At 39.5% G+C, this 23285-nt stretch overlaps 1 protein-coding gene across 4 annotated transcripts in view; it reads left to right on the top strand.

The window, feature by feature from the left end:
* Window positions 1-23285, top strand: part of ZFYVE16 (zinc finger FYVE-type containing 16) — a 34132-nt gene that overhangs the window by 1846 nt on the left and 9001 nt on the right. For 3 of the 4 annotated variants that reach the window (XR_004407449.2, XM_032995470.2, XM_032995472.2), the window contains exons 2-11: window positions 5694-5796; window positions 5984-8157; window positions 13216-13312; window positions 14193-14300; window positions 16209-16360; window positions 18385-18763; window positions 19288-19410; window positions 19505-19660; window positions 20270-20494; window positions 23078-23160. Coding sequence is in view for 3 of the 4 variants with exons in the window: in XM_032995470.2 (XP_032851361.2) it covers window positions 5727-5796; window positions 5984-8157; window positions 13216-13312; window positions 14193-14300; window positions 16209-16360; window positions 18385-18763; window positions 19288-19410; window positions 19505-19660; window positions 20270-20494; window positions 23078-23160 (3567 nt within the window). In the remaining variant the exon portion in view is untranslated. Of the gene's footprint in view, window positions 1-5688; window positions 5797-5983; window positions 8158-13215; window positions 13313-14192; window positions 14301-16208; window positions 16361-18384; window positions 18764-19287; window positions 19411-19504; window positions 19661-20269; window positions 20495-23077; window positions 23161-23285 lie in introns of all 4 variants that reach the window. The other variant, XM_032995471.2, reaches the window with a different exon arrangement.

Below are 23285 nucleotides of genomic sequence, written 5' to 3'. Positions count from 1 at the left end.
AAAACTAATGATGGTGGCACTGTGGGCAGTATGTGAAATATGTGTTCTTTCAGCTGAGCAAGTGGATTCTTCAGCTGTGGGCCTGACTGCTGATGATACTACTGATGTGTTGGAGCACTGCTGAAAATCAGTAATTGTTGGCTGTTTTTTTCTTGGTGGTGTGAATGTTCAGAAAGCCTTCTGTTCGGAAGAGCAGTAAGAAAGCACTGTGGATGAATGAAAGAAAATCTTCGGAAGCTGAAGTTGATGTTGGGATAGAGTTGTCTGACTGGTGCTAGTGATAATACCATAATGCTGTTGATAGTTTTGTTCTGAAGAAGTTGTGCTGAACTAATGTTGCTCTTTAAGGTAGTTTATTTTTTTGCTGTGTGCCACACAAGCTTTTCTTTATGCATCTGAAAACTTCTGTAATTCTGTATCTTCAACCCCTGATTCAGCTAGTAAATTTGCAGTGTCAGCAGCCCCTGCAGGTTTTGGGTCAGAAAATGAATCGTCTTGCTCAGCAAGAATTTTAGTTTTTATTTGACAACATTTAAGTTTCTCACAAAGCATTTGCTCAGTTGTAAGGAACTTCCATGTTAAGTTGATTGCTGATGAATTCTATGTGTAGTTGTACCCTTCAGGTTGTTTTTTTTGTCTGTAGGGCCTCAAGCCTGTGGGTAGGTGTGTGGTGTAGCAGTACTGGAGGGGGTTGAGAAGGAGAAAGGTAATTAAATACCTTTAAGGAGGGGGAAGAGGTATACTGTGCTTCATGCAGCACTTCATTTCTGTAACACTGTGAACTTAGATAGTTCTTAATGGTTGTGTTTCTGTCTGAGGCTTTGTTCTAGTTATGGTAGCTTCTGGGTGGTAAGCTGGAAAAAACTACTTAAATCCTGTTGTGAGGATAAGAGCTTTGATACAGCTTTCTCCTCAGACTAAATATAATGATTAAACACAATGGTGGAGTTGAAATAATGTAACTTTACAGTGAGCAAAAAGACATTCCTCATAACCTAAAATTAAGATGCTACTGTGGTCAGGTTTCTGGAGTGAAGACCTGTGTGCATATATGTGTATGTGTGTTTCTTTATCTCTAAACCTGATCTTGTGTTGTTTTAGCATGCTCTGTATGAAAGCAGGCCTGGATTCTGCAGTGGTAGTTAGCTGTGACTAGCTGGAGATCTGATAATGTCTGTATATATAAACACTACAGAGTGTTTTTTCAGGGATTCTTAAACACCAAAAGGCGGCTTGTCATCAGACATTAAACTGGTCAGCTGGTAATAATTAACTCACCCATTTTATATTACAAGTTATCACCACTGAAAACTACTAACTACCTCTGAGGGAGACTGTATTTGAAACAAAATTTGGCAATCTGTACTGTAGCTTGGCCATTCTCTATCCTATTAGACTTGTGTTATCTTCTCCTTTAAATAAGTGTGAGAAGTTGCTTAGAGTAATGTTGGTTTTAAACTCTGGAATATGTGCCTGTTAGAATTGATTTATAAAGTATATAAGTGGTCTATAAAGTGTTTTTAAATGCACTGACACACTTGCACTCATTGCACAGTCATCTAGATCACTTCTGATATGCTTCCCTTAGGTAACAATTTTTATGTAATAGAATTACTGCCTCCATTTCTTAAGATACTGTCTTTATGCAATTTAAAGTGCAGTATCCAGGAGTTTGCCTCATCTGACTGGACAAATAATGTAAGCAAACCTTCACTATTCTCTTTTGCTCCATTTAAGCTTGCCTATTGGATGCCTCAGAACATAAAGAAGGGTGTTTGACCAGTTTTCAACGTGACCTAAATATTAACTGTTTGGAATCCTTTCTGAGATGGCCACAGAATAGCTCACTTCAGTACTGTTCACCTCCAGTGTTCCAGGTACAAGCTTCCTGGCTTCACCATGGTGACTACTGCCTGGCATAGCAATTGAATGTTGTTAGTTTTCCACTAAATAAACTTGAGTGAGATAATAAAGAACACTGGTCTTAGAGCACAAGTACAAGCTTTGAAAGATGAGAGCTGAGGTGAGTTTGTTTAGAAATGTACCAAACATACTTGCCATTTCTCTAGCTAAACTCTTAGTGTGCTTTTCTGTAATACATCAGAAAAAGGTGTTATTCTGTCTTGAAGCTGAAGAACACTCAGACAACAAAACCAAGATCTGACTTAACTGAGGAAACAAAAAAGGCTCTTTGCCAACAAATGTACTTGGTAATCCTTGTGATCGGTGTGTTCTACTCTTCAAGTGAACTTAGCTGCTGCTTAAGGAAGTGAGCTGTACATAAGGAATCATGGTGTGATGAGAATTGATGGACCTGTAATGGTGTAAAATGTTCAGTGTGACCTGTGTCTATCCATTAATATGTCCTCTTCGGTGTATTTCAGGCTGAAGAAGTAGTAGGTGAGCACCACAGCACTTCTCTAGGTATCAGGCCTTGTAATTTACTCGTACAGTAGACAGATGTCTTAACGAAACGATGGACCTAATTAGCTCAATTCAGCACTGTAATTTGTGAAAGTAAATCTCTAAAACTAAATACAAAAGAATTTTTATAACAGTTTCTGGTGTGATCAAGATACCTGAACAGAATTAGTTTCAGAGGATATCTTTAAGTCTAATTTATTGGTGACAGATGTTTGTTTCCTTCATTAACAATTAGGGGTTTTTAAAAAAGTTATTGGTGATTTTTAAAAAATAGTCAAAATTCTGCTTGCGGTGAATTGGGAGCTTAACATGCAGGGTTGTAACTCTGCAAAGAGTGTTTTATGTAGATAATTAGGGGTCAAGCAGCCAGATTTACAGATCTGTGCCAGGACCTTGTGCTAAGTTAAGTGTTTGTTTCACTTTGGAGACCTGTTTTGGTGGAGAAAGCAAAAAACCTGATTTTGTTCTCCCTGTAAAGTACACGGCTTTCTATTTTTGTAGCTCTTTGACTGGACTTCCTGTGGGCTAAGAGTGGGTACCAGTACAAAGAAAGGGAAATGTGTGGCTGGAAAGTGGTGAGGGGCCTGTGACCACTGCTCCTTTTGGTCACAGCTGTTAGTCTGCATATTAGTTATAACTTAAGTTGTACTAGAGTGGTAAGGTTGTAGAATATATCCCTACAGGGAATAAAAATCAGCATTATGTATTTCTTCATTCCCCAGTTTACCTCATAATCCTTCAGTATTTCTAGTTTATGCTATCTGATAAACTGATGGTCAGTTTTGTTGCTGTCCAGAAATACACGCATTAAAGATAGGATCTGTACTTTAATGTTTCTTAATGAATTGCCAGAAGCTATTAAGCTTGGACGGCTTTTAACTGAAATAACTTCCATTTCAAGTTGTAATCTCCCACTTGCCAGGAGGTTGTGAAGTGAGTTGATTGTTACAGGCAAGAGCTGTATTCAAATGAGTGAGAGAAATGGCATTAAGTATGTACTTGCTGATATTTGCTCATTAGATAGCTGTGTGAGACTTGCCTTACGGTGCAGCATGCTGAAGACAGTTGGAGTGACTAATTCATGGCCATGGATGTCTATACAGTGGTATATTCAGATTATTTATTTTTGCTTGTATGTGGGCACAACATACTTCATTAAGTTACGATGCACACTATTTGTTTCACCTTTCTTGTGCTTTGCAAGTCTCTATTTGAACTATGTATTAGCTTAAAGTTTTTTTTGTCACATGCACATTAATGTGGTGGTGGGTGAATGCACAATTCAGTGAGAGGAAACTTTATACCTCAGTGGAGTAAGACAGACATAGTATCCAGATCAGTAGATGCAGTGTGGTGTAAGTGATATGAGAGGATTTAAGTATTTCTTTGGGCTCTAAGCTTTGAGAAGAGACAGTACTAGATGGTCAGAGTGCATTGAATGGGGTAGGGTGTGAAGTTAGCCAATGCAGAGACTACATTCACTGAAAGGAGTGGATGGGAAACTGGGCAGGCCACCACAGATGTGGTTTAGGGATCAGAGCACCTTCAGTTTACTTAAGGGAGGTGTAAATAACATCTTGATTATATGTTATAAGTAATTGCCAATATGGATGTCCAGACATAAAAAAGATGTGAAATTAGAAAGCGCTTGAGTGATGAAAAAGTGATAATATTGAGTGGCTGGAAACCTTAATTAAACAAATGAAATGGGATGTTTTGCAATAGGGAATGTGATTAGTAAATAGCTTTCTGATGAGTTGGTAAGTCTCTAAAAGGATGTAAAAAAAAAGTATTGTTTGGGTCTCAGAGAAAGCTAGTTAATGGGTTTTGTGTTTTAAGTAGAATAGAGATTGTCCTGGTTTTGGCTGTGACAGAGTTAATTTTCTTCCTCAGAGCTGATACAGTGCTGTGTTTTGGATTTGGTGTGAGAATAATGTTGATAACAGACTGTTTTAGTTGTTGCTAAGTAGCCCTTATCCTAGGTTAAGGGTTTCTCAGTTTCCTGTGCTGTGCCAGTGAGGAGGTACACAGGAAGGACAGCTGACCCCAACTAGACAAAGGGATATTCCATACCACAGGATATCATGCCCAGTATATAAACTGGGGGGAGCTGGCTGGGGGGGTCGCTGCTTGGGCATTGGTCAGTGAATGATGAGCAATTCCATTGGGCATCACTTGTCTTTTCTTGGCTTTTATTTACCTTTTTTTTTTTGTTGGCCTCCTTTTCGTACTGTTTCACTTTAGTTATTAAACTGTTTGTGTCTCAACCTGTGAGTTTTACCTTTTTTTTTTTTTCCCCACATCTTCCCATCCTACCAGGAGAGGGGAGGAGTGAGTGAGCGGCTGCGTGGTGCTTAGCTGCTGGCTGGGGTTAAACCATGATAGACTCTGCAAGTTTTTTTTTCCTAGCCTTGGAGGAAGGTTTAAGAGGGGGATTTGAAGGCAGCCCACTGGTCATCATAGGGGGGAGTACTGACCTCAACCTGCTTAAACACATTGTGGCTCTGTGTTGACTGTGGTACTTCAGTGCTTTAGGTGGTTATCTGCTTTATAGTCCTGATATATTTTAGGTTTTGGCCTGTGTTTACTGTTATCTGAAGCATTTGGTCACAACTGAAACTAAATTGAGATTGATTAGTTGGATAGCTTGGGAACTAAGAATCTGTTTAAGTGTCATGTTCACATGCTCGGTGTTGAACTGCTTGTCAGGTTTGAACTACTAAAGGAGGTGCTTTTCTTGCTGGTGCTTCTGTCAACAGGATACTTTTTGTGCTTTCTACTGCAGTTTAAAGCATGAAATGTCTGCAATTATGTAGTCATCATTTATTTAAACAGCTCACTTGTGTTGCAGGGGTAATGATGGCCTGTTTTGGTTTTTTGCCTGTGAACTGCATGACATAAAATTTTTAGGGGGTCAGACTAGAAGATCCTAGTATCCATTCTGGTTTTGAACTTCCTGACATTATCATGCCGTGGTATGTGCTTTCAAATGCATTTGGCTTTAACAAGGCAGCCTCAATTTCCTGATTTAAGGTGGTGTTTTGAGCGTATTGTGCGTCATGTACTGAGTATACTGTGGAGTGTGTTCAGAGCACTTACAGGTTGACAGTCTGCAGCCCTGTTTTTGCTTAAATTTTGTTTACATGGAGAGAGAGTAAAGTGTTATTAAAAAGAAAAAAATACTTCATAGAAGTTACCTTCTAATAATAACGCTTTAACTTTGTAAACAGCAAAATGCTGTGAATCAAATACTGTATTTTTCTCTTTAGGAAAGCTAAAGCTTCACAACAACTGTAATTAGAATGGACAGCTACTTTAAAGCTGCAGTCTGTGACTTGGACAAGCTACTTGATGAATTCGAACAGAATACAGGTTAGTTACTGCACTGATTTGTTTTGATGCATAATAATATTGGTCAAATGACTGTTACTGGGATCTGAAAGTAACACATGCTAAATAAAAATGTGTATTGATGAATAGATGGGATTTAGAGGGAGTACACTGTAGAAAGAGAGCAGTTTTATAAACTTTGCTTTTGATCTATTTTTGTTTAAAATAGATGAATATGACTGCTACAGAACACCTCAAAATCCATATGACTCCAAACAGCATTCGCTTTCTTCAGTTCTGGATTGCTTACAACATGCATACCCAACACCAAAACTGCAAGAGGATGCTAACAATTACACTTCCTCAGAAGAAATCTCTCTAGCTAGCCATACTGAAACAAGTGAAGCATTTCTTAGTTACTCACCACAAAATGAGAAGAGTGTTGCTGGACCTGATCTTTTGTCCACTGTGGACAGTGGTTCCTTAAATGAAATTCAGTCTTCAGACCTGGGAAGGTGTAGTATACCTCTGTGTGATCTTGTTAATGACACAGGTAACTTAATCCATGCAGTGGCAGCTCATGAAGATACTCAGAAGTTGCAGCCGGATGAAAGCCAGTACAGTGAAGGTTTGATTGGCTTTGGCATATCTCGCATACATGTTCCTACTTGTGTCCCTTCAGCTGGTTGTAGTGATGTTTCAAGTACAGAGCAGAGTGATGGGGACTTGATGCCACGAGATTCACGACATCTTAAAACAGAGGAAATTAATCAAGTAGTTTTAAAATCAGACAGTTACGCTACAACAAAGATCTCGGATCCATGTGGTGACCAGCACAGGACAGAATCTGTAAAGTGCAGTGAAGTATTTGATCAGCTTGAACAAACTGCTCACTGTAATACTGCACAGGTCCCTGTAACATCACAGGATTTGAGTGCGTACAGTCCCAAAGATGAGAAAGTGTATGAAAAATTGCCTTGTGAACCACAGGATGAAAGTGTATGCTCTGCAGTAAGCAAAGAGATGTATGGAAGAAATGCCATAGAAAAGATACTCTCAAAAGATGAGAGTAATGTTGAATCCATGCCTTCAGATCTGCCACAGAGGCCTCAGTTTTACAAAAGCCATGCAGCATTATCTGGAAATTGTGTTTTTCCAGACTCCTCATGTCAAACAGGAGCTAAAGTAGAATTGGAAAAGAAAAACACAGACGAGGATGTAGGTAGCGAAGAGCTTAACAGCAATGAAATACTAAACAGTGTTTCAACTTCATGTATTTCGGTTGAGGATGTCCAGACCTCACTGTCATGTCTTCCCCTTCCTGTATCTATATGTGGTTCATTAGTTGTAACAGAAGAGAAAGTTAATGCTCTACCTGAAAATGAAATGGCAGAGGTTATTAGTGATATTTTAACTGTTCATGCTGGAAAGTCTAAAACTGATCGCTCCAGTAGGGAATCCTCTGAAAACACAGACTTGTGTGAACAGGAAGAATATATAGCTGAAAGCACTGTGGAAAAAAGTACAGATGGAGAGAAGTATGATACTGAGAATGTAACAGATGACAGTGATTCTCAGCAAATCAAAGCTTTTGCTTCTGCTTTTCTGGAATATGAAGCTGATCCATATGGTGTTGGTATAGATTCTTATTACAATGAAATTATGAGCTCAGATATGGCTTACTTTACTGTCGAAGAGAACATTATTAAAAGTGATACCCTAATAAGTGATGCTGAGCTTGATGATTTCTTGTATGGACAAAGTCTTCAGTCCAATGTGTTGAAGCCTTCAGACAATGATAGTAACTTAATGGAAGATGATACAGATGAAGGGAATTTAACAAATGTGAACAACCTGGATTTCACAGGGGTTACTGAAGAACATATGCAAGCAAAACTGGAGGAGATAACGAACATTAATAGTAACTGTAAAATATCTCTTACTGCCCATGAATCGGAATCTGCAACAGAAGAGAGTATGTCTTGTATTCAGGATGTGACTGAAAGTGGTAGTGAAGCACTAGTTTCTAATGTTTGTACTGAAGGTGCAAGACCGAAGCAGTTGCTTGGCCTTTCCCAAGGATCTGCTGGTCAGAGACCACTGAATAGAACAGATGTACTTGAGAGAGAAAACAATAAAGAGAGTTCTGTTACCCTAGAAGCAACACCCTCAGGCACCAGCATAAATGTTAGTAAAAATTCTGACCTTGCGCACTCTGGGGAAAGCAGCTCCGAAGCTGGAGGAAATCAAACATCTGAAAACATAGAATCATTTAAAATACCTACAACTCTCTCACAGAAACAGCCGGTGTGGGTTCCTGATTCAGAGGCACCCAACTGCATGAAATGCCAAGTCAAGTTCACGTTTACAAAAAGAAGACACCACTGTCGTGCATGTGGAAAGGTAAGTTATTAGAGAGAGGTCCTATTTTACTGAAAGCAAGTTAATTCTGATTTGAGGATAACCAAAGTATAGAAGAGAAAGAATACTGCCAGAATTTTTCTAGGCTCAAAGTATTTTGTTTTTTAAAAACATAATTTTATTTTTCCATCATAGAAGCAGACTTTGGAAAAGACTTATATTAATTATGAAACGTTTGACCTTTTTTTGTGAAAATAATTAAGGGAAGGTATGGAGAATGTTCTTATTTTATTTTCCAATACTGGCTAGACTAATGTGCGTTGCATAGAATGAGGAAGATGAGACAGTGGACTACTTCATCATAGTGAATCAGCGTTTTACTCAGCTTTTAAGTTAAGCTTAAGTATTTAAGCTTAAAAAACTGAGGTGGTGATGATACTGGAATTCAGGTAAGTGGTTATATTAGATGTAAAACACTGTCCATGAATCTGGAAGGATTGCATTCTTTCAGGAGCTGTAACAGCAGTACCAGTGCAAAGTATTTGTAGCCTAAATCTGTCTCCCTGTGTCTAGATGTATAATTTTCCAGGGGGGTCATCTCGGGAGAAAAGTATGCTACTTTTGTGGGATGAATGGTATTCACCATCTGAGCAAGTAATCTGTAGAATTTTTTCAGCCTGTGGTGGTCTGCAGTGAATAAAGAGTCAAAGTTTATTCTTAACCCAGAATTCTCTTGTGACCTGCTGTGGCTTACACTTGTACTAGTGTATAAATGGAAATACTAACAATGCTAATGAAATTAAAGCAAAAATTACTTACTAACTTTTTGCATCCCCACTGTTGAGAGGCATCTGGAGAAGCTTGGTAACTTTTTCCCATGATGCTTCTTCTAGAACTGTGTATTCAAACCACAGTACTCATTTACTTCAACTGCAGTAAGTGTGAACTAAAATGTGGGCCTGAATTTGGGTGCCAAAAAAGTGAAGAACTCGGTGACAACTTAAAGTCATTGAATTTAATAATTTAACAGAATATCCTATTGAAGTTTTGTACACAGTTCTGAGTGGGTTTCGTTTGGTCATAAGACTGACTGACTTCAAGTTCCTGTTTACAATCACAGTGAAATTTCTTGTACCTTATCTAGAGATGAGGATAAAAGCACCCTTCACTACACAGTCTGGCTTAGCAACCCTAACAGCTGATGATGGTAAACCTGTGTGTTAACAGAGGGGTTTTTGGCGGACTGGTGTAATTGGAGGGACCATCACAATGCATCTTCATTGAGAGAACAAGTGAAGGCAATAAAGTTTAGATAAACTTTACGGATACTGGAGTGCTATGCAGTTGTAACTCTCATAACTTTTCTGAATGTGCAATAGCTTAACTCTTTGCCTTGTAAGGCGTTTTTGTCTTTAAAAAAACCCAAAACATTCCTTGTGAACCTGTTTGTGGGTTGTGGTTTCAACCACTCGGACATAAGGAGAAACTGGTAGGAATTCACAGTTGTCTTCTGTGGACTATTCTGGATGACAATAGTATAGTTTCCATGTGGTCCTACAGCTTTTTTTATCAATGAAAATGCCAACAGTTGCAAATTCTGTCTTCTGTGCAGTGGAAAGTGTGAGGTTAGCGGTCCCTGCTTTCTCTTCCATCTGCAGCACTTGTAAGGCCCAAACAACTTTAATTTCTTTATTTAGGTGTTTGTCTCTCTTTTTGTGGTACCCTTTCTCTTTCTAGCTCAACCAGAATCAATTAATTTGCATAGCAGCCTCATCTTCATCTCCTTTCCCCTGTTACATTTCCTATCCCTTAGTTTGTGTTCACCTTTTGTCTCCTGTGCATTAGAATTAAGCTATCTCCTCTGTTGTGGGTCCCAGTGGTACCAGGTGTAAGAGGAGAATACCAATTGCGAAGGATTCTACTGCTTAGCCTTTGTTTTTTAAAAAAATAATTTTATTTTTCCATCATAGAAGCAGACTTTGGGAAAGACTTATATTAATTATGAAACGTTTGACCCTAAGGTGGATTGTAACTGATTAGCAATTAATCTTAACCAGTTACATTCTAAGCATCTTTACTGAGCATGTGCACTTTCAGTTGAGGTAAATTACCTGTGACACTAATGTAGAAGCAGTTGGAATAGTTCCTTTTTGTGAGCTCATATTACACCAATCAAGTATTACTGTTTTTATAGTAATTTTTCCTACTTAAAGGAGCTCATTTATAATAATTTTTTTTCTTTCCTATGTCACTACTGTTTGGTTTTGGTTTTGTTTTTTCCCCTTAATTCACTTTTTTTTTTTCCTGGAGATAATTAGAAGTATCACAAGACTTTACGTTCATTCCAGTTACTTGACTCTGATCAGCAGTACAAGGCTTCTTTCAGACCAAGGTTTCAAAAGATACGTTTTTTAAAGGCCATGTCCTGGTTTTCACTGGGAGAAAGCTAATTTTACTTAATAGCTAGGACAGCGCTGTGCTTTGGATTCAGTATGTGTTTTGGTATAGGAGCAATGTTGATAATATATTTATGTTTTTACTTGTTGCTAAGAAATCAAGGACTTTCAGCTTCCCATGTCCTGCTAGTGTGCAGGTGTACAAGAAGCTGGGAGGGAGCACAGCCAGAGCAACAGACCCAAGTTGGCCAATGGAATATACCATATCATACAGTGCCATGCTCAGTATATAGATGAGGGTTGGCTGGGAAGTTGGTAGGGCTCTCTTCCAGGATTTTGGTTTGGGAATCTTCTCTCCTCAGGGATAACTAGCCAGGAACAGGCTGGGCATCGGCAGGTGGGTGGTAATTTCATTGTCTATTTCTTGTTTGTATATTGTCCTAGTATAATTATTTTTATTCTATTTCAATTATTAAATTTTTCTTATCTCAACCTATGAGTCTCCTTACCTTTACCCCTCCAATTCTCTCCCCCATCCTCTGGGGCAGGGGAAGGTGAGTGAGTGGCCATGTGGTGTTTGGCTGCAATCAGGGTTTAAAACATAACAGGCCAATACTGACTCTAGAGTCTGCATATAGGTAAAAATAGTGGGATTATTTGAAAACTTACAAATCACCCTTGAAAAAACTTAAGGGAAAAGTGAGAAAAGCACCGGATATTTATAGGAACTCTTGTAGAAAACAGCTTTACTAGAGACATAATTGTTTCAATGGGATTGTGCAGGTGTAGTCCAGGCTAGAGATGCACCTTTCCTCACCTCTGCTTAAAAGCAGACAGGATATATATATCCTGTTGGAGTAGAACAACATACTTTGTTCTTTCAAAGCAGTCTTCAGCAAGCATTTAAAATACTTCACTGAAGGTAACTAGTAACGTGATAGCAACTATGCTTATTCTTTCTGACAGAGTTGGGGAACCTGCTTGACTAACATTGTTCCCGAACCATTAGTAAATAGCTTGGGAAGGAGTGAGCTCTGGCCTAGGTAGTTGTCTGAGGTAGAAGAAGCAGCTTGGGATTTCATGACAAACTGATAACACTTGTGGAGAGACTTGGTGCAGTGCACTGTGCTGCAAGATCAGTGGATAAGGAATGATTCGTAGCTGGTATGAGACTAGATCATTTTAACCATTACCTGAATCCTAATGGGAGATTCCAACAGTTATTGTCAGAGATAATACTAAAGCAGTAAAGCGAATCTGACGCAATTCTGTGGTTCGGTTTGTATCACTGTTGTTTAATGTGAAATAGTTATGGGGTTAGCAGAAGTAAGAGTGATTTTGGGAACATGTCGTGCAATCTGGAATTCTCATCACTTCTGATAAGCATTTTAATATAATATCACTTGTTGCTGTTCTTTGTTGTGTATGTATTGTGGGTTTTAGATTTTTTTTTTCCATGAAGGTTTCTTCATGAGAGATTAAAATACAGGCTTGAATACAGGCTGCAGAGGGTTTAGAATCAAATAAGTGTATTTCTTGGAAGGAGTTTTCTAATTGCTGTGCAGTTGTATACCAGCTGCTTCCAGCTATGATCTTAGGAAAAAAAAAAAAAATGTAAAAAATCCAATTTAAGCTATTTAGCGAGTACCTGGCCTTATTAGATCTGCTCACAGCAGGAAATTTTAGGTGCTGCTCTATTTCATAGCTGAATCTGAGGGAGTAGTGTCAAGAGCTGAGTGCCAAGCTGTGTAATGTGGACATTTCTGGCCATGTGCGGAGGGTTGGTTTGTAGACACCTAAGGATTGGTCCAACAGACATACCTGACAAATTTCAAAAGCCATTGGTATGGATAGGTTAGTGGTGCAGTTCTGAGCAACGGAATAGGAAGAAACCCTTAACAAAAGCAGACTTGATAGACTTTGTAGTTTGGCCCAAATTGTGGCGCTTTTGAGATTCTTAATCGTAGCATCATAGAATGGTTTGGTTTGGAAGAGACCTTTAAAAATCATCTAGTCAAACCTTCCTGCTGTGGGCAGGGACATCTTGCATTAGATCAGGTTGCTCAGAGCGCTGTCAACCTGACCTTGAACACTTCCAGTGATGAGATATTGCCAACTTCACTGGGCAACCAGTTCCTGTGTCTCACCACCCTCGTTGTAAAAAAATTTCTTCCTTCTGTGCAATGAAAATCTACCATCTTTCAGTTTAAAACTGTTGTCACTTGTCATGTCACTACAGGCCCTGATAGAAAGTCACTCTCCATCTGTCTTAGTGCCCTGTATATATTGAAAAGCCACAGAAAGGTCTGCCTGGAGCTTTCTCTTCTCCAGACTGAACAACTTTCAGCCTTTCTTCATGGGAGGGATGCTCCAGCCCTCTGACCATTTTTGTGGCCTGCCTCTGAACCCACTCTAACAGGTCCATGTCTGTCTTGTGCTGGGGACCCAGATTTGGATACTATAAAAGCCTTTGTAATAAAACCCTTTTTAGTCTAGTACTTCCCCTTCTCATCAAACAGTATAAATGTATTGTAAGATACATTTACTAAAGCTGCTTTTCTCTTTCCCTAGTTCCAAAAATGTATATGCATGCTTTATATAATGCAATCTGTTTTAGTAAAAGCAGTAAATAATAATACCAACTGAATTCAGGAGATACTGGGATCTTGTCTATAACATTTAATTCAGTCTTTTTCTGTTTCAGGTTTTTTGTGGTGGCTGTTGTAAAAGAAAATGTAAACTACAATACATGGAGAAGGAAGCAAGAGTCTGTACTGGCTGTTATGATGATATTAATAAAGGTAAAAAGTGTTTTTTTAGTAATTGCAGTAATAATTAAAGTACGGTAGGGCCAGCTAGCATCTCTTTAATCTTTGTTCTTTTGGGGGAGCTTCAGTATTTTAATTGGTTTGTGTTTTTCTATTTCTGAGATGGAGGGAAAAGATAATTGTACTCTTAGTTGGATTTCAGTTATTTTAAACATTGAGTAGTGAGCTGGTTATTTTTTTATTAAAAAAAAAAAAGTAGGTTTGAACTCCATAGTATAAAGTTATGCTATTGGGTCATGTGGCAGGAGTCTAGCAGGAGTGATCCTCCCTCCACAGTAGCCTTCTATGTGTTTAAAGGCCATACCCTTTCTTGTTCTCACATGTTATTTGCCCATTTTATGTAGCTTTCTGTCCTAATGTTTTTACAAACAGCTTAACGGTACTACAGTAATTGAATCATAAGATAACCTTTTCCTATCCGAAAGCTAAGTACGGATGCTTATGGAAACATCAGGAGAAAAAAAGTGAGGTTCTATTAATAAATACTTAAGTAACAGTTAAATTGAAAATATACCAGCTTTTTAATATGCCACCTGACTGGAATTTGACTTGATAAATGTGATATATGTATTTGCACCAAGGTACAGGTATCTTATGGTTCAATGTAGTCACTCTAACAGTAGCAAGATATACAAGCAGTTCTGTTTCTATGTTAGGAGTGAATTAGGCAAATGTCCAGGTAAAAAATTAAGAAATCTAAATTTTCTTCTGTACAATAGCTTGCGTGTTAATTTTTCATAAGTAGTTCACAAATTGTGCCCTGCTCTTCCAAAAATATCCACCCATAATACTGCACTACAAATGAACTTTAATCAATTGTGAGATCTTAAAAACTAACCACATTTTTTTTTAGCACAGGCATTTGAAAGGATGATGAATCCAACTGGTTGTGTCCCCAATTCTAGTATCTCCTCTGAGCACTATTCTGCTGTTCCACCTTTGGAGGAATCCCAGATATCTGGTAGTGCTAGCTCTCCTTCACCTTCTGCATTGTTACCTATATTAGTAGTTAACCTGGTATTGAAGATATGCTAAATACAATATAATATATATTTTATATATAGAATTTGCAGTATATATTATAATATATAATATATTGTATACGCTTTCAGGATCTCTTTGGAAAGAGTTGTTTGTTGCATCATGGATATATAACTGGTATAGTGGTATTTCTTGTGGGAAATGGAAACTCTGTGAACTGGGACACTGGAAAGTTACTTCTAGTTCCCAGTTTTGATGCCATGTATGAACTTTACCAAGTGTGTTTAAAGTCTCCATTTATGAAATGGATGTTATTTTTTTTTGTTGTTGTTTATTTATATCTTTTTTTATAGATATTACTGTCATCATTTTTATACAGCTTAGAATATATCTGGCTAGTATTGTGACTGCCAGTCTTACAGTAGAACCAAAAAGTAGTTGTTTAGGGAGAAATAGCTAGGGAGCAGTAGGGGCTCATTCTCCGTGTAAATATGAATAATTAGTGGTTAAGTGTGTCCTAAACATCTGACCTTCTTCAGTGAAAACAAATTTTTAAACAGCATTATAAACTAACTTTTTTTACAGTTGTGGTGGTTTGAGACCAGAGGGCAATTGAGCACCACCCAGCTGTTCTATCACCCTTTTCCCTCTCAGGAATGGGAATGAGAAAAATGAGGCAAAATTAATTAGCTATGGATAGGGAGGAGCGCTAACCCATAATGGGTCACAGGCAAAAGACAGACTCATTAGGGGAAGAAAAAGAATGTCACTTTAATTCAAATGGTAACAAAAAACAACACTTAACAGACAAAGGGGGACAGTGAGAATGCCACTATATCTAATAACACCTCCCCTGTCCCTCCGTTTTTCCTGGGCTCAGCTCTGCTCCCAATCTCTCCACCTCTCCCAGTGGTGCAGGGGACAGGGGATGGGGGTTGCAGTCATCTTGCTGCTCCTTCCTTCTCAGGAGGTGGGGTGAACACAGCACATTCCTCCCCTGCTCCACATGTCTCCCCTCTCACATGATACAGTCCTCCACAAACCTCTAGTGTGAGTCCTCCCAACAGGATGCAGCCATTACCATTCTGATCTGGCATGGGTCCCCCCGTGTGTTTCAGTCCTCCTAATGCCAAACTACAATGTGGGGGGCTGCTTCTACCCTCAGGGTCCTGGCTTCATTTAAGTGCAGCCACCTGTCCTGGTGTGGGCTCCTCCACAGGCTTCAGGTCGGTCTCTGCCCCACCGGTGACCTCCATGGGTGGCAGGGAAGGTGGCCCTGCCATCTCCCCACGGGATACAGGGGGCTCTGATCCAGCGCACCTCCCCTCTTCCTCCTCCTTCCTTCCACTGACTTGGGTGTCCATCCTTCTCGTAATCTCTCCTCACAAGTCCCAACCCCCTCTCAGGTTCCCCTTCTTAAATACATTATCACTGAGGCACAGCCACCGTTGCTAATTGGCTTGGTACTGGCCAGAGGTGGGTGCAACTTAGTTGAGAAGCTCCTCATAGTGGCAACTGCTGTAGTCCCTTTCCCCTGCTACCAAAAACCCAGCCACAGAGACCCAGCATAAGAGTGTATTTCATATTTTAGTTGTGGCGTGCACTTCATTCTTATCTTACTACAAAAGGATGATTGAGAAAGTAGGCTTCCTTATACAGGAATTGATAGATTTAACTATAGTATGGCAGCTTCCTCTGCAAATACGAGTTTTTTGCATGTATTTGCCTATCTGGAGACTGGCTGATGTCAAACTGTTTACCTGTGCTTGGTTCCAGTAAACAGATTCTCTATGTATTTGGGAGGGGAAGGGGCTTCATTTTTATCCCTTTCAGCTATTAGAACAGTACATTAATATGAAGTCAGTGTTGTTTTCTTAACCTGTCCTAGGGCTGTGCCCCAAAGAACAGAGGAGAGTTTGGTTTGCAGATGGTATTTTGCCAAATGGCGAAGTGGCAGATACGACAAAACTTTCATCTGGAGCAAAGAGATCGTCACAGGACTTAAGTCCAGTAAACCCTGACTTGCCAGAGATGCATATGGTATGAATCAAGAAGTGTGTGTAGGTGCATGAATTATCTCTTGAAATACCTTTGCTTGCTATCGATGGGGCCCCTTATGTAACATAATACGGCTTCTGCTTCACAGCTCTTGGAATCTGAGCCAATATTTGATTATTTTGGGGGCGTTGACTGTGAAGTGCTTGGATTGAAATACTCTGTAGACCATACTAAAAAGGAAACCATGTTTCCTTTGGGGTGTGTATGTGAACTTGAAAAATGGTATGGCAAAAAATTTTCCAAAACAAGTTATTTTTCTATGCAGCCTTTGATAAACTGCTTTTATGAAAGTAACCTCAGCCATAGTTCTGAAACCTGTAATTAACAACACACAGTAGAAATCTGTGGGTTTCTTCTAGTACTTTTTACAGCAAGCCACAGTTTCCAGTGGCTTGTAGTTTGCCTGTAGGATTAGACTAAGTAGAAGTCGCTTAATGCCCTAGACTACTACATTATAGTGTGCAACAAAATCTATGTATTGCTTCTAATGTGAACTAATATTGAACTGAGAGAGGGACTGGCTTTTTTATAATGGATTGCATTCAGGGTGTTGAACTAGTTGCACCTGACAAGAAGAGTCCGAAGAAGTGGTGCGAGTTCGTTGTGGAAAGATTTGGAGACATTCCTCAGCTGGAGCCTTTTTAAAATAAAACATAGCTCTGAAGCACTGTCTCAAGTGGTAAAATAAATTCTGTGATTCTAACAGCATTCAAAAGTTTTTTAAAGAAATTAGTAAAGCTAAGGACCAGACCAGATAATAATTATTTGTATATGGAGGATCTGAACAGTTACCAGCTCTATAGCATGTAAATCAGCCTTAATTCATGAAGAATAGATAATAGTAAATGTGACTTCATTTGAACAAGGATGGACTCCGATAAGTTTCAGTAATCAAAGGGTTTCGTCTGCCTTCCATTTTGAGGAGAGAGTAGGGTATTTGCACTTGAAAAAGATGAGCAATGTCTAAATGCAGCAGGGACAAAGTGAGTGGGAAGCAATTAGTTGATGATTCTTGTATGCAACTTTAGAAGTTCAAACAAAAGCCCTGTACTGCAGCTCTAAAGCAGAGGATGTACTTCACTAGGTAACACATAATCCTGAACATGCTGCCACAGGATGCTGTGAAGGTCAAAAGTATGAAGTGATATGAAACACCAGGAAGCCAATTTGTGGGGAAGAAGTCAAAAAGAGACCAATTTAATTGTCTTTTTGTCTGTGTGTTTGTGCGGTGTTATTTTGGGGGTTGGTATATTTTTAAATTTTTTTGGCATGTATATTCTCTAAACAGAGGATTTGCTGGACACTGGCATAGTAGGAGAACTGTTACAGGGCAAGCATATAGTTGTTAGGTTTTTTTCTTCTTGTAACACAGTCTTCCCTATTGAGTTAGGATGCAAATCTAACATACTTGAAAGATGGTAATGCACCTCTTGATTTTTTTTTTTTTTTTTTTTTCTTACTCGATAGCAGTTTATACCCTAATGCGCCTATGCTCATAGCTTGTCATACCCATTTTGCTGGGGGAGAAGCATAGGCTTGACTCCAAGCTAGAAATTAATCAGACTGTAAAATACTAGACTCAGCTATTAGTACATAGCATAGAAATAGAAATACACTTGCAGTACTAAACTGCTGATCCCAGTGATGGCAAATTACAATGATGATAATGTTCAGTAGCTATACTAAACAGATTCCTGGAGGGGTACTTGTTTATTGTCGATTGTGTTACATCTGATTGTTGTATGCTAAAATGACTGATCTGCAGCGCTCTGATAGGAATTTTGTGTTACCAAACAAATAAATTAATGATTCGTTTTCACCCAGTGTAATTCCTAAAGAAGGGGAGGGGGAAGATTCAGGAGAAATTTGGTGGCTTTCTTCTTGTTTAGAGGAAATACATTCTCAGTATTTATGGTAGATTTCTTTCTCTTTTTGCTTCTAGAATGCTAGTAATGAAAGTTTAGCTTACTGTGAGACAAGACTAGATTATTTTTTCTTCTTCGTAGGCTGCAAACCCAGAGGAAGATGACATATTAACTGATGTAAATCCAAAACTGAAGGAAGAAATTGATATTATTACAGCAATGGAGGAATTACATGCTTCTGTTTCTTCGGATGATGCACAACAGGCTGTTCCAGGCCAGAGTGCAGTGGTACATAGTTATAAATCTGTAACTCTAGAAACAAAAGAGTGTTCTCCTACTGCAGAAGCTGAGAAGACTAGTTCCAGTTCAGTTGATCAGACTGCAAGTGATATGCCTGTTAGTCCTTCAAGTTACAGAGCACTATGTGGTGTTGAAAACTGTGTTCGTAAAGATATCAGCCTTGTTCCTGATGGTGATAAACTGCCACCACTTCTGCTTGAAATGGGTGAAAAAGGAAAAGGTAAAATTTGAGGAAATTGTTAATGTTTAATCACCTGATGTGAGATTTTTAAATATGAACTTCTGCATATATAATTTGTATTTTAATACAATTCTAATATCTCACTTATTTGCTGCACGTTGGATTGTTGGATAATTGAACATGCATTACTAACAAGATCAATACATTATGAAGAGAATACTTCATCACTTAAATGCATTATAGTAGTGACTGTACTCACTTATGGTAACTAACAGTACCAGTAGATGGATGAGGAGACAGCATACACAACTAGTCAGTAATTACCAAAAGAATGGTAGCCATAGTTTCCACCTTTGTTACAAGTTACTGCTATATTTTTATATATTCCTTGAATATTCGGGTAACCTATTCATTGGTTGATCTGTAGCTATTCTAAGTTTGAGAATAATTACCACCCTCATAGGACAGGAGGATGGGACAGCCTTACATATGCTATCATCTGTAATTCTTGTTTTAGATAGTTGGCTGACATGTTGAACTAAATTGGGTGTTAATTTATTTAGATCCTCTAGTGGAAGAACATCCATCTCACCAACAGGTCACCCTGCTTCTTGTGGAAGGAGGTCCTAATCCGTTAACTTTTATCCTAAATGCGAACTTGCTTGTAAATGTCAAGCTAATAACTTGTGAGTAATACACATTTTCTTTTCTATTAAATCCAGCTTTCTTTTTCTTACTGTAAAATCAACATTACTGTGGTATCTGTCTTTTTAATTGAAGATTCTTCAGAAAAGTGCTGGTACTTCTCAACAAATGGATTACATGGTTTGGGTCAGGCAGAAATTATCATTCTGTTGCAGTGTTTGCCAGATGAAGAGATTTTTCCTAGTGAAATATTCAGATTATTTATTGACATCTATAAAGATGCAATGAAAGGTATGTAATTTTAATGTCTAACTTTTTATAGTATCTTCTTGTTGACCTTTAAAGTTGGAAGTTGATACATAATTTTTCTTGAAGCATTTGTATTTTTTTAGTGATTCTGTTGGGAAACCTTGCCATGTTAGCCATGGATTCTAAATAAAAAACAGGAAGAAAAATATTTTTCACATACTTCCATAAATATCCTGTTTGTAGGGGTTTTTGTTGTTCTTCAGTCGTATTGTGTTGGAGATTCTGGGTATAAGTCCTTCTCTGTGATGTAGGACATCTAGGATTTCATTTGTAGAAGGACAGTACTCTTATGTATATAAATACTTGAGGTCTGTTAATCGAAGTTCGTCAGTTGGTGTGTGCCAGAACATTGTACACTCCAGGGTTTTTGTTATTTGTTTGGAAGAACCTTGTTTCATATCTAAGTTCATTTAGTTCATAAATATAGAGCACTCAGTCTGTTGGTTTAGATGAATGTCAGACTTTCAGGAAGATTTGAGATATACTGTATGGTTCACAAGTCTGTAGGAGACCTCTGGTTAGAGTAGTTTTCTTAATACTAATGTATTACTTATCCAGATATATAAAGACTCTCTGTCTGTCTCTCTACAGGAAGATTAATAAGAAACATGGAAAACATTACATTTACTGCAACTTATCTCAGTAACAAAGAGCACGGAGGATTCCTGTTTGTTTCACCAACTCTTCAGAAACTTGATGATCAAATTCTGCCAGAAAACCCCTTTCTTTGTGGCATTCTCATCCATAAGCTGGAAATACCATGGGCAAAAGTTTTTCCAATCCGTTTAATGTTGAGACTGGCAGCAGAATATGGGGGTCAGTTACAACATTTTTAAGTATCTGTATAACTGTAAAATTCCCTTTGGGAAACAGAAGATTTTTAGACAAGGAAAATATTTCAAATCATATTTGTAGTATTTTATATTACACTTGTGTAAGACTGAAGTTTCACACATGGGAAAGCTACCTATTTGAAACACTTGGGAATTTACATTGTGCTGCTAGGCTCTCTTGATTATTTTTCTTTTTTTCTTCTTAGCTGCTGAGAAAGCTAAGGAACCAAAACTGATAGCAGTAAACTATCAAAATGTCTGACTTCTGTTGTCATAGGAGAAGGGTTTGAAGGGAGGTTCACAAGCTCAGTTTACAATTCCGACAGTTTAGGTTTTCTGACTAAATCACTGGAATTAGCAAAATATTACTGCTTCATAAAATGGGTAAAGGTATTCATTACTTCAAAGGATAACTTACTCATACATTTGAAATCTCTAGGCCTGTAAAAATGCAGGAGGCATTTTTTCAAAGTGAGGTGGTTGGAGAGCATGTAAACATGCATCCTCACAGGTTGGGCAGTGGCAGACCTCCACGCGGTAATTACTTTCCACAGTCTGTTGCAGGCTGATGCAAGCTTTTTCTGCTCTCCCAATGAGATTTGCATTGACTCTGCGCCAGCCTCACCAAAAGAAGGTGTTTGTACAGATTCCCATTGCCTTGAAGAACAGATAAGATAGTTTAAGCAAGACCTGAAAATAGTTAGATTCCTAAATGCCTTCTAGAGGTGTTTGTGTACTTGCTTGAATAGCACAGGCATTTGAGTAATGTAATTGCCTTTTTGTTTCCTGTTGCACTGCTGCTTAAGTCATTTAGAGGGACCTGGACAGGCTGGAGAGATGGGCCAATGCAAACCTCATGGAGTTCACCAAGGCCAAGTGCAAGGTCCTGCCTGTAGGTCAGGGCAACCCCCTGTATCAGTACAAGCTGGGGGATGAAGGGATTGAGAGCAGCCCTGCAGAGAAGGACTTGAGGGGGTTGGTGGATGGAAAACTGCCCGTGAGGCAGCCCCGTGCGCTGGCAGCCCAGAACCCACCCGTGCCCTGGGCTGCAGCCAGAGCAGGGGGGGCAGCAGGGCCAGGGAGGGGATTCTCCCCCTCTGCTCCGCTCTGGGGAGACCCCCCTGCAGTGCTGGGGCCAGCTCGGGGGCCCCCAACAGCAGAAGGACCCGGAGCTGCTCGAGCGGGGCCAGAGGAGGCCACGGAGATGCTGGGGGGGCTGGAGCAGCTCCCCTGGGGGGCCGGGCTGAGAGAGTTGGGGGGGTTCAGCCTGGAGAAGAGAAGGCTCCGGGGGGACCCTGAGAGTGGCCTCCCAGGGCTTAAAGGGGGGGCAGGAGAGGGGGGAGGGACTCTGGGTCAGGGGGTGTGGGAATAGGATAAGGGCTAACAGTTTTAAACTGAAAGAGGGCAGATTTAGGTGAGATGTAAGGCAGAAATTGTTCCCTGTGTGGGGGGTGAGGTGCTGGCCCAGGGTGCCCAGAGCAGCTGTGGGTGCCCCCTCCCTGGAAGGGTTCAAGGCCAGGTTGGACGGGGCTGGGAGCCCCCTGGGCTGGGGGAAGGGGGCCCTGCCCGGGGCAGGGGGGTGGGACTGGGTGGGCTTTAAGGTCCCTTCCAACCCAAACCTGTCTACGATTTAGAGAGCAGGAATTCAGATAAGATGCAGCAGTTCCTTAAGTGGTATGGATTTCAAAAATGTGTCATACACAGCTTTCTTCATCTGAGTACATTTTTGATAAACAAGCCTACCATTGTAGAAGCTGTAAGTCCATAAATATAAATTGCTCAGTTGTTTATGGATTTCTTGAGTGAATAGTGGATTTCTACTGGCCAGGCTTCTGTGCATGTTGACAAAGGTGGTAGTTTCTTTCTCATTATTCTTTCTCTTACCAAACTACTTGTCTAGTTTTATTTTTTTAACTAATTCTGCATCTTGCGACCTCACAATCCTGACTTTGCTGTGCTACTTGTTTTCAAATGGCTTCTTACTGTAGTCTCCTGTACCTCATTGACTTCCCTGGTTTCCATCTGCATGCTTGCCATTGTAGCCATGGGACTTCAAAGCATGTTACTTTGTATGAACATCATCACTTTATTCTTGCTTATCAACACTGAGTGGTACTTCACTTTGTATTATAGCATTAATATAATAGCAGGTGTTAATCTGTGTAGTATTCTTATTCAAGCAACTATGAAGCCTTGCAACCCCTCCTACAGCTGGTGACCCAAAGTCCTTGAACCCAAGGTGTTTCCATCCAGATCACCTATTGCAAGAAACATAGCTGACAAAGCATGTGAAAGCAGCAACAAGTCTCTGTGACAGAATTACTGCCACTAGGAGAGTGGCTCCACGCAATGATGCTGCAGGATTGAACTGTGGGTGGGGAATCCATGCAGTGTGCTGAAGTCCAGTCTGTGACAGAGAACTGGACAGGGGCTGTAGTTCCTTTGTCTGGTCAGATACTAAGATTAAGAAACATAGGCTATAGCTGAAAATAAATACTGCAATTAGCAAACTTTACAGTTGCTGATAGGTAAGCATGACCTTTTCTTTTTTCTTCCTTCACCCTAGCATATCCAACCCCTGTAGTAAGTTTCAGGCATCGGAAGCCACTCTTTGGAGAGATTGGGCACACAATTATGAATCTACTTGTTGTGAGTAAATGTTTTATTCACTTCCTTTGTTGTATTTACATAATTTAGATTATGTAAAATGTTCTCAAAACTCTGATTCTTGAGAGCAATGTTATTTTTGGCAAAGGGAAAGGGCAAGGGCAAGT

This window comes from Tyto alba, unplaced genomic scaffold (assembly GCF_018691265.1).
Source record: "Tyto alba isolate M040663 unplaced genomic scaffold, T.alba_DEE_v4.0 Super-Scaffold_13, whole genome shotgun sequence".
In the NCBI taxonomy this organism is placed as follows: domain Eukaryota; kingdom Metazoa; phylum Chordata; class Aves; order Strigiformes; family Tytonidae; genus Tyto; species Tyto alba.
This window is presented reverse-complemented; position numbering and strand designations above follow the sequence as displayed.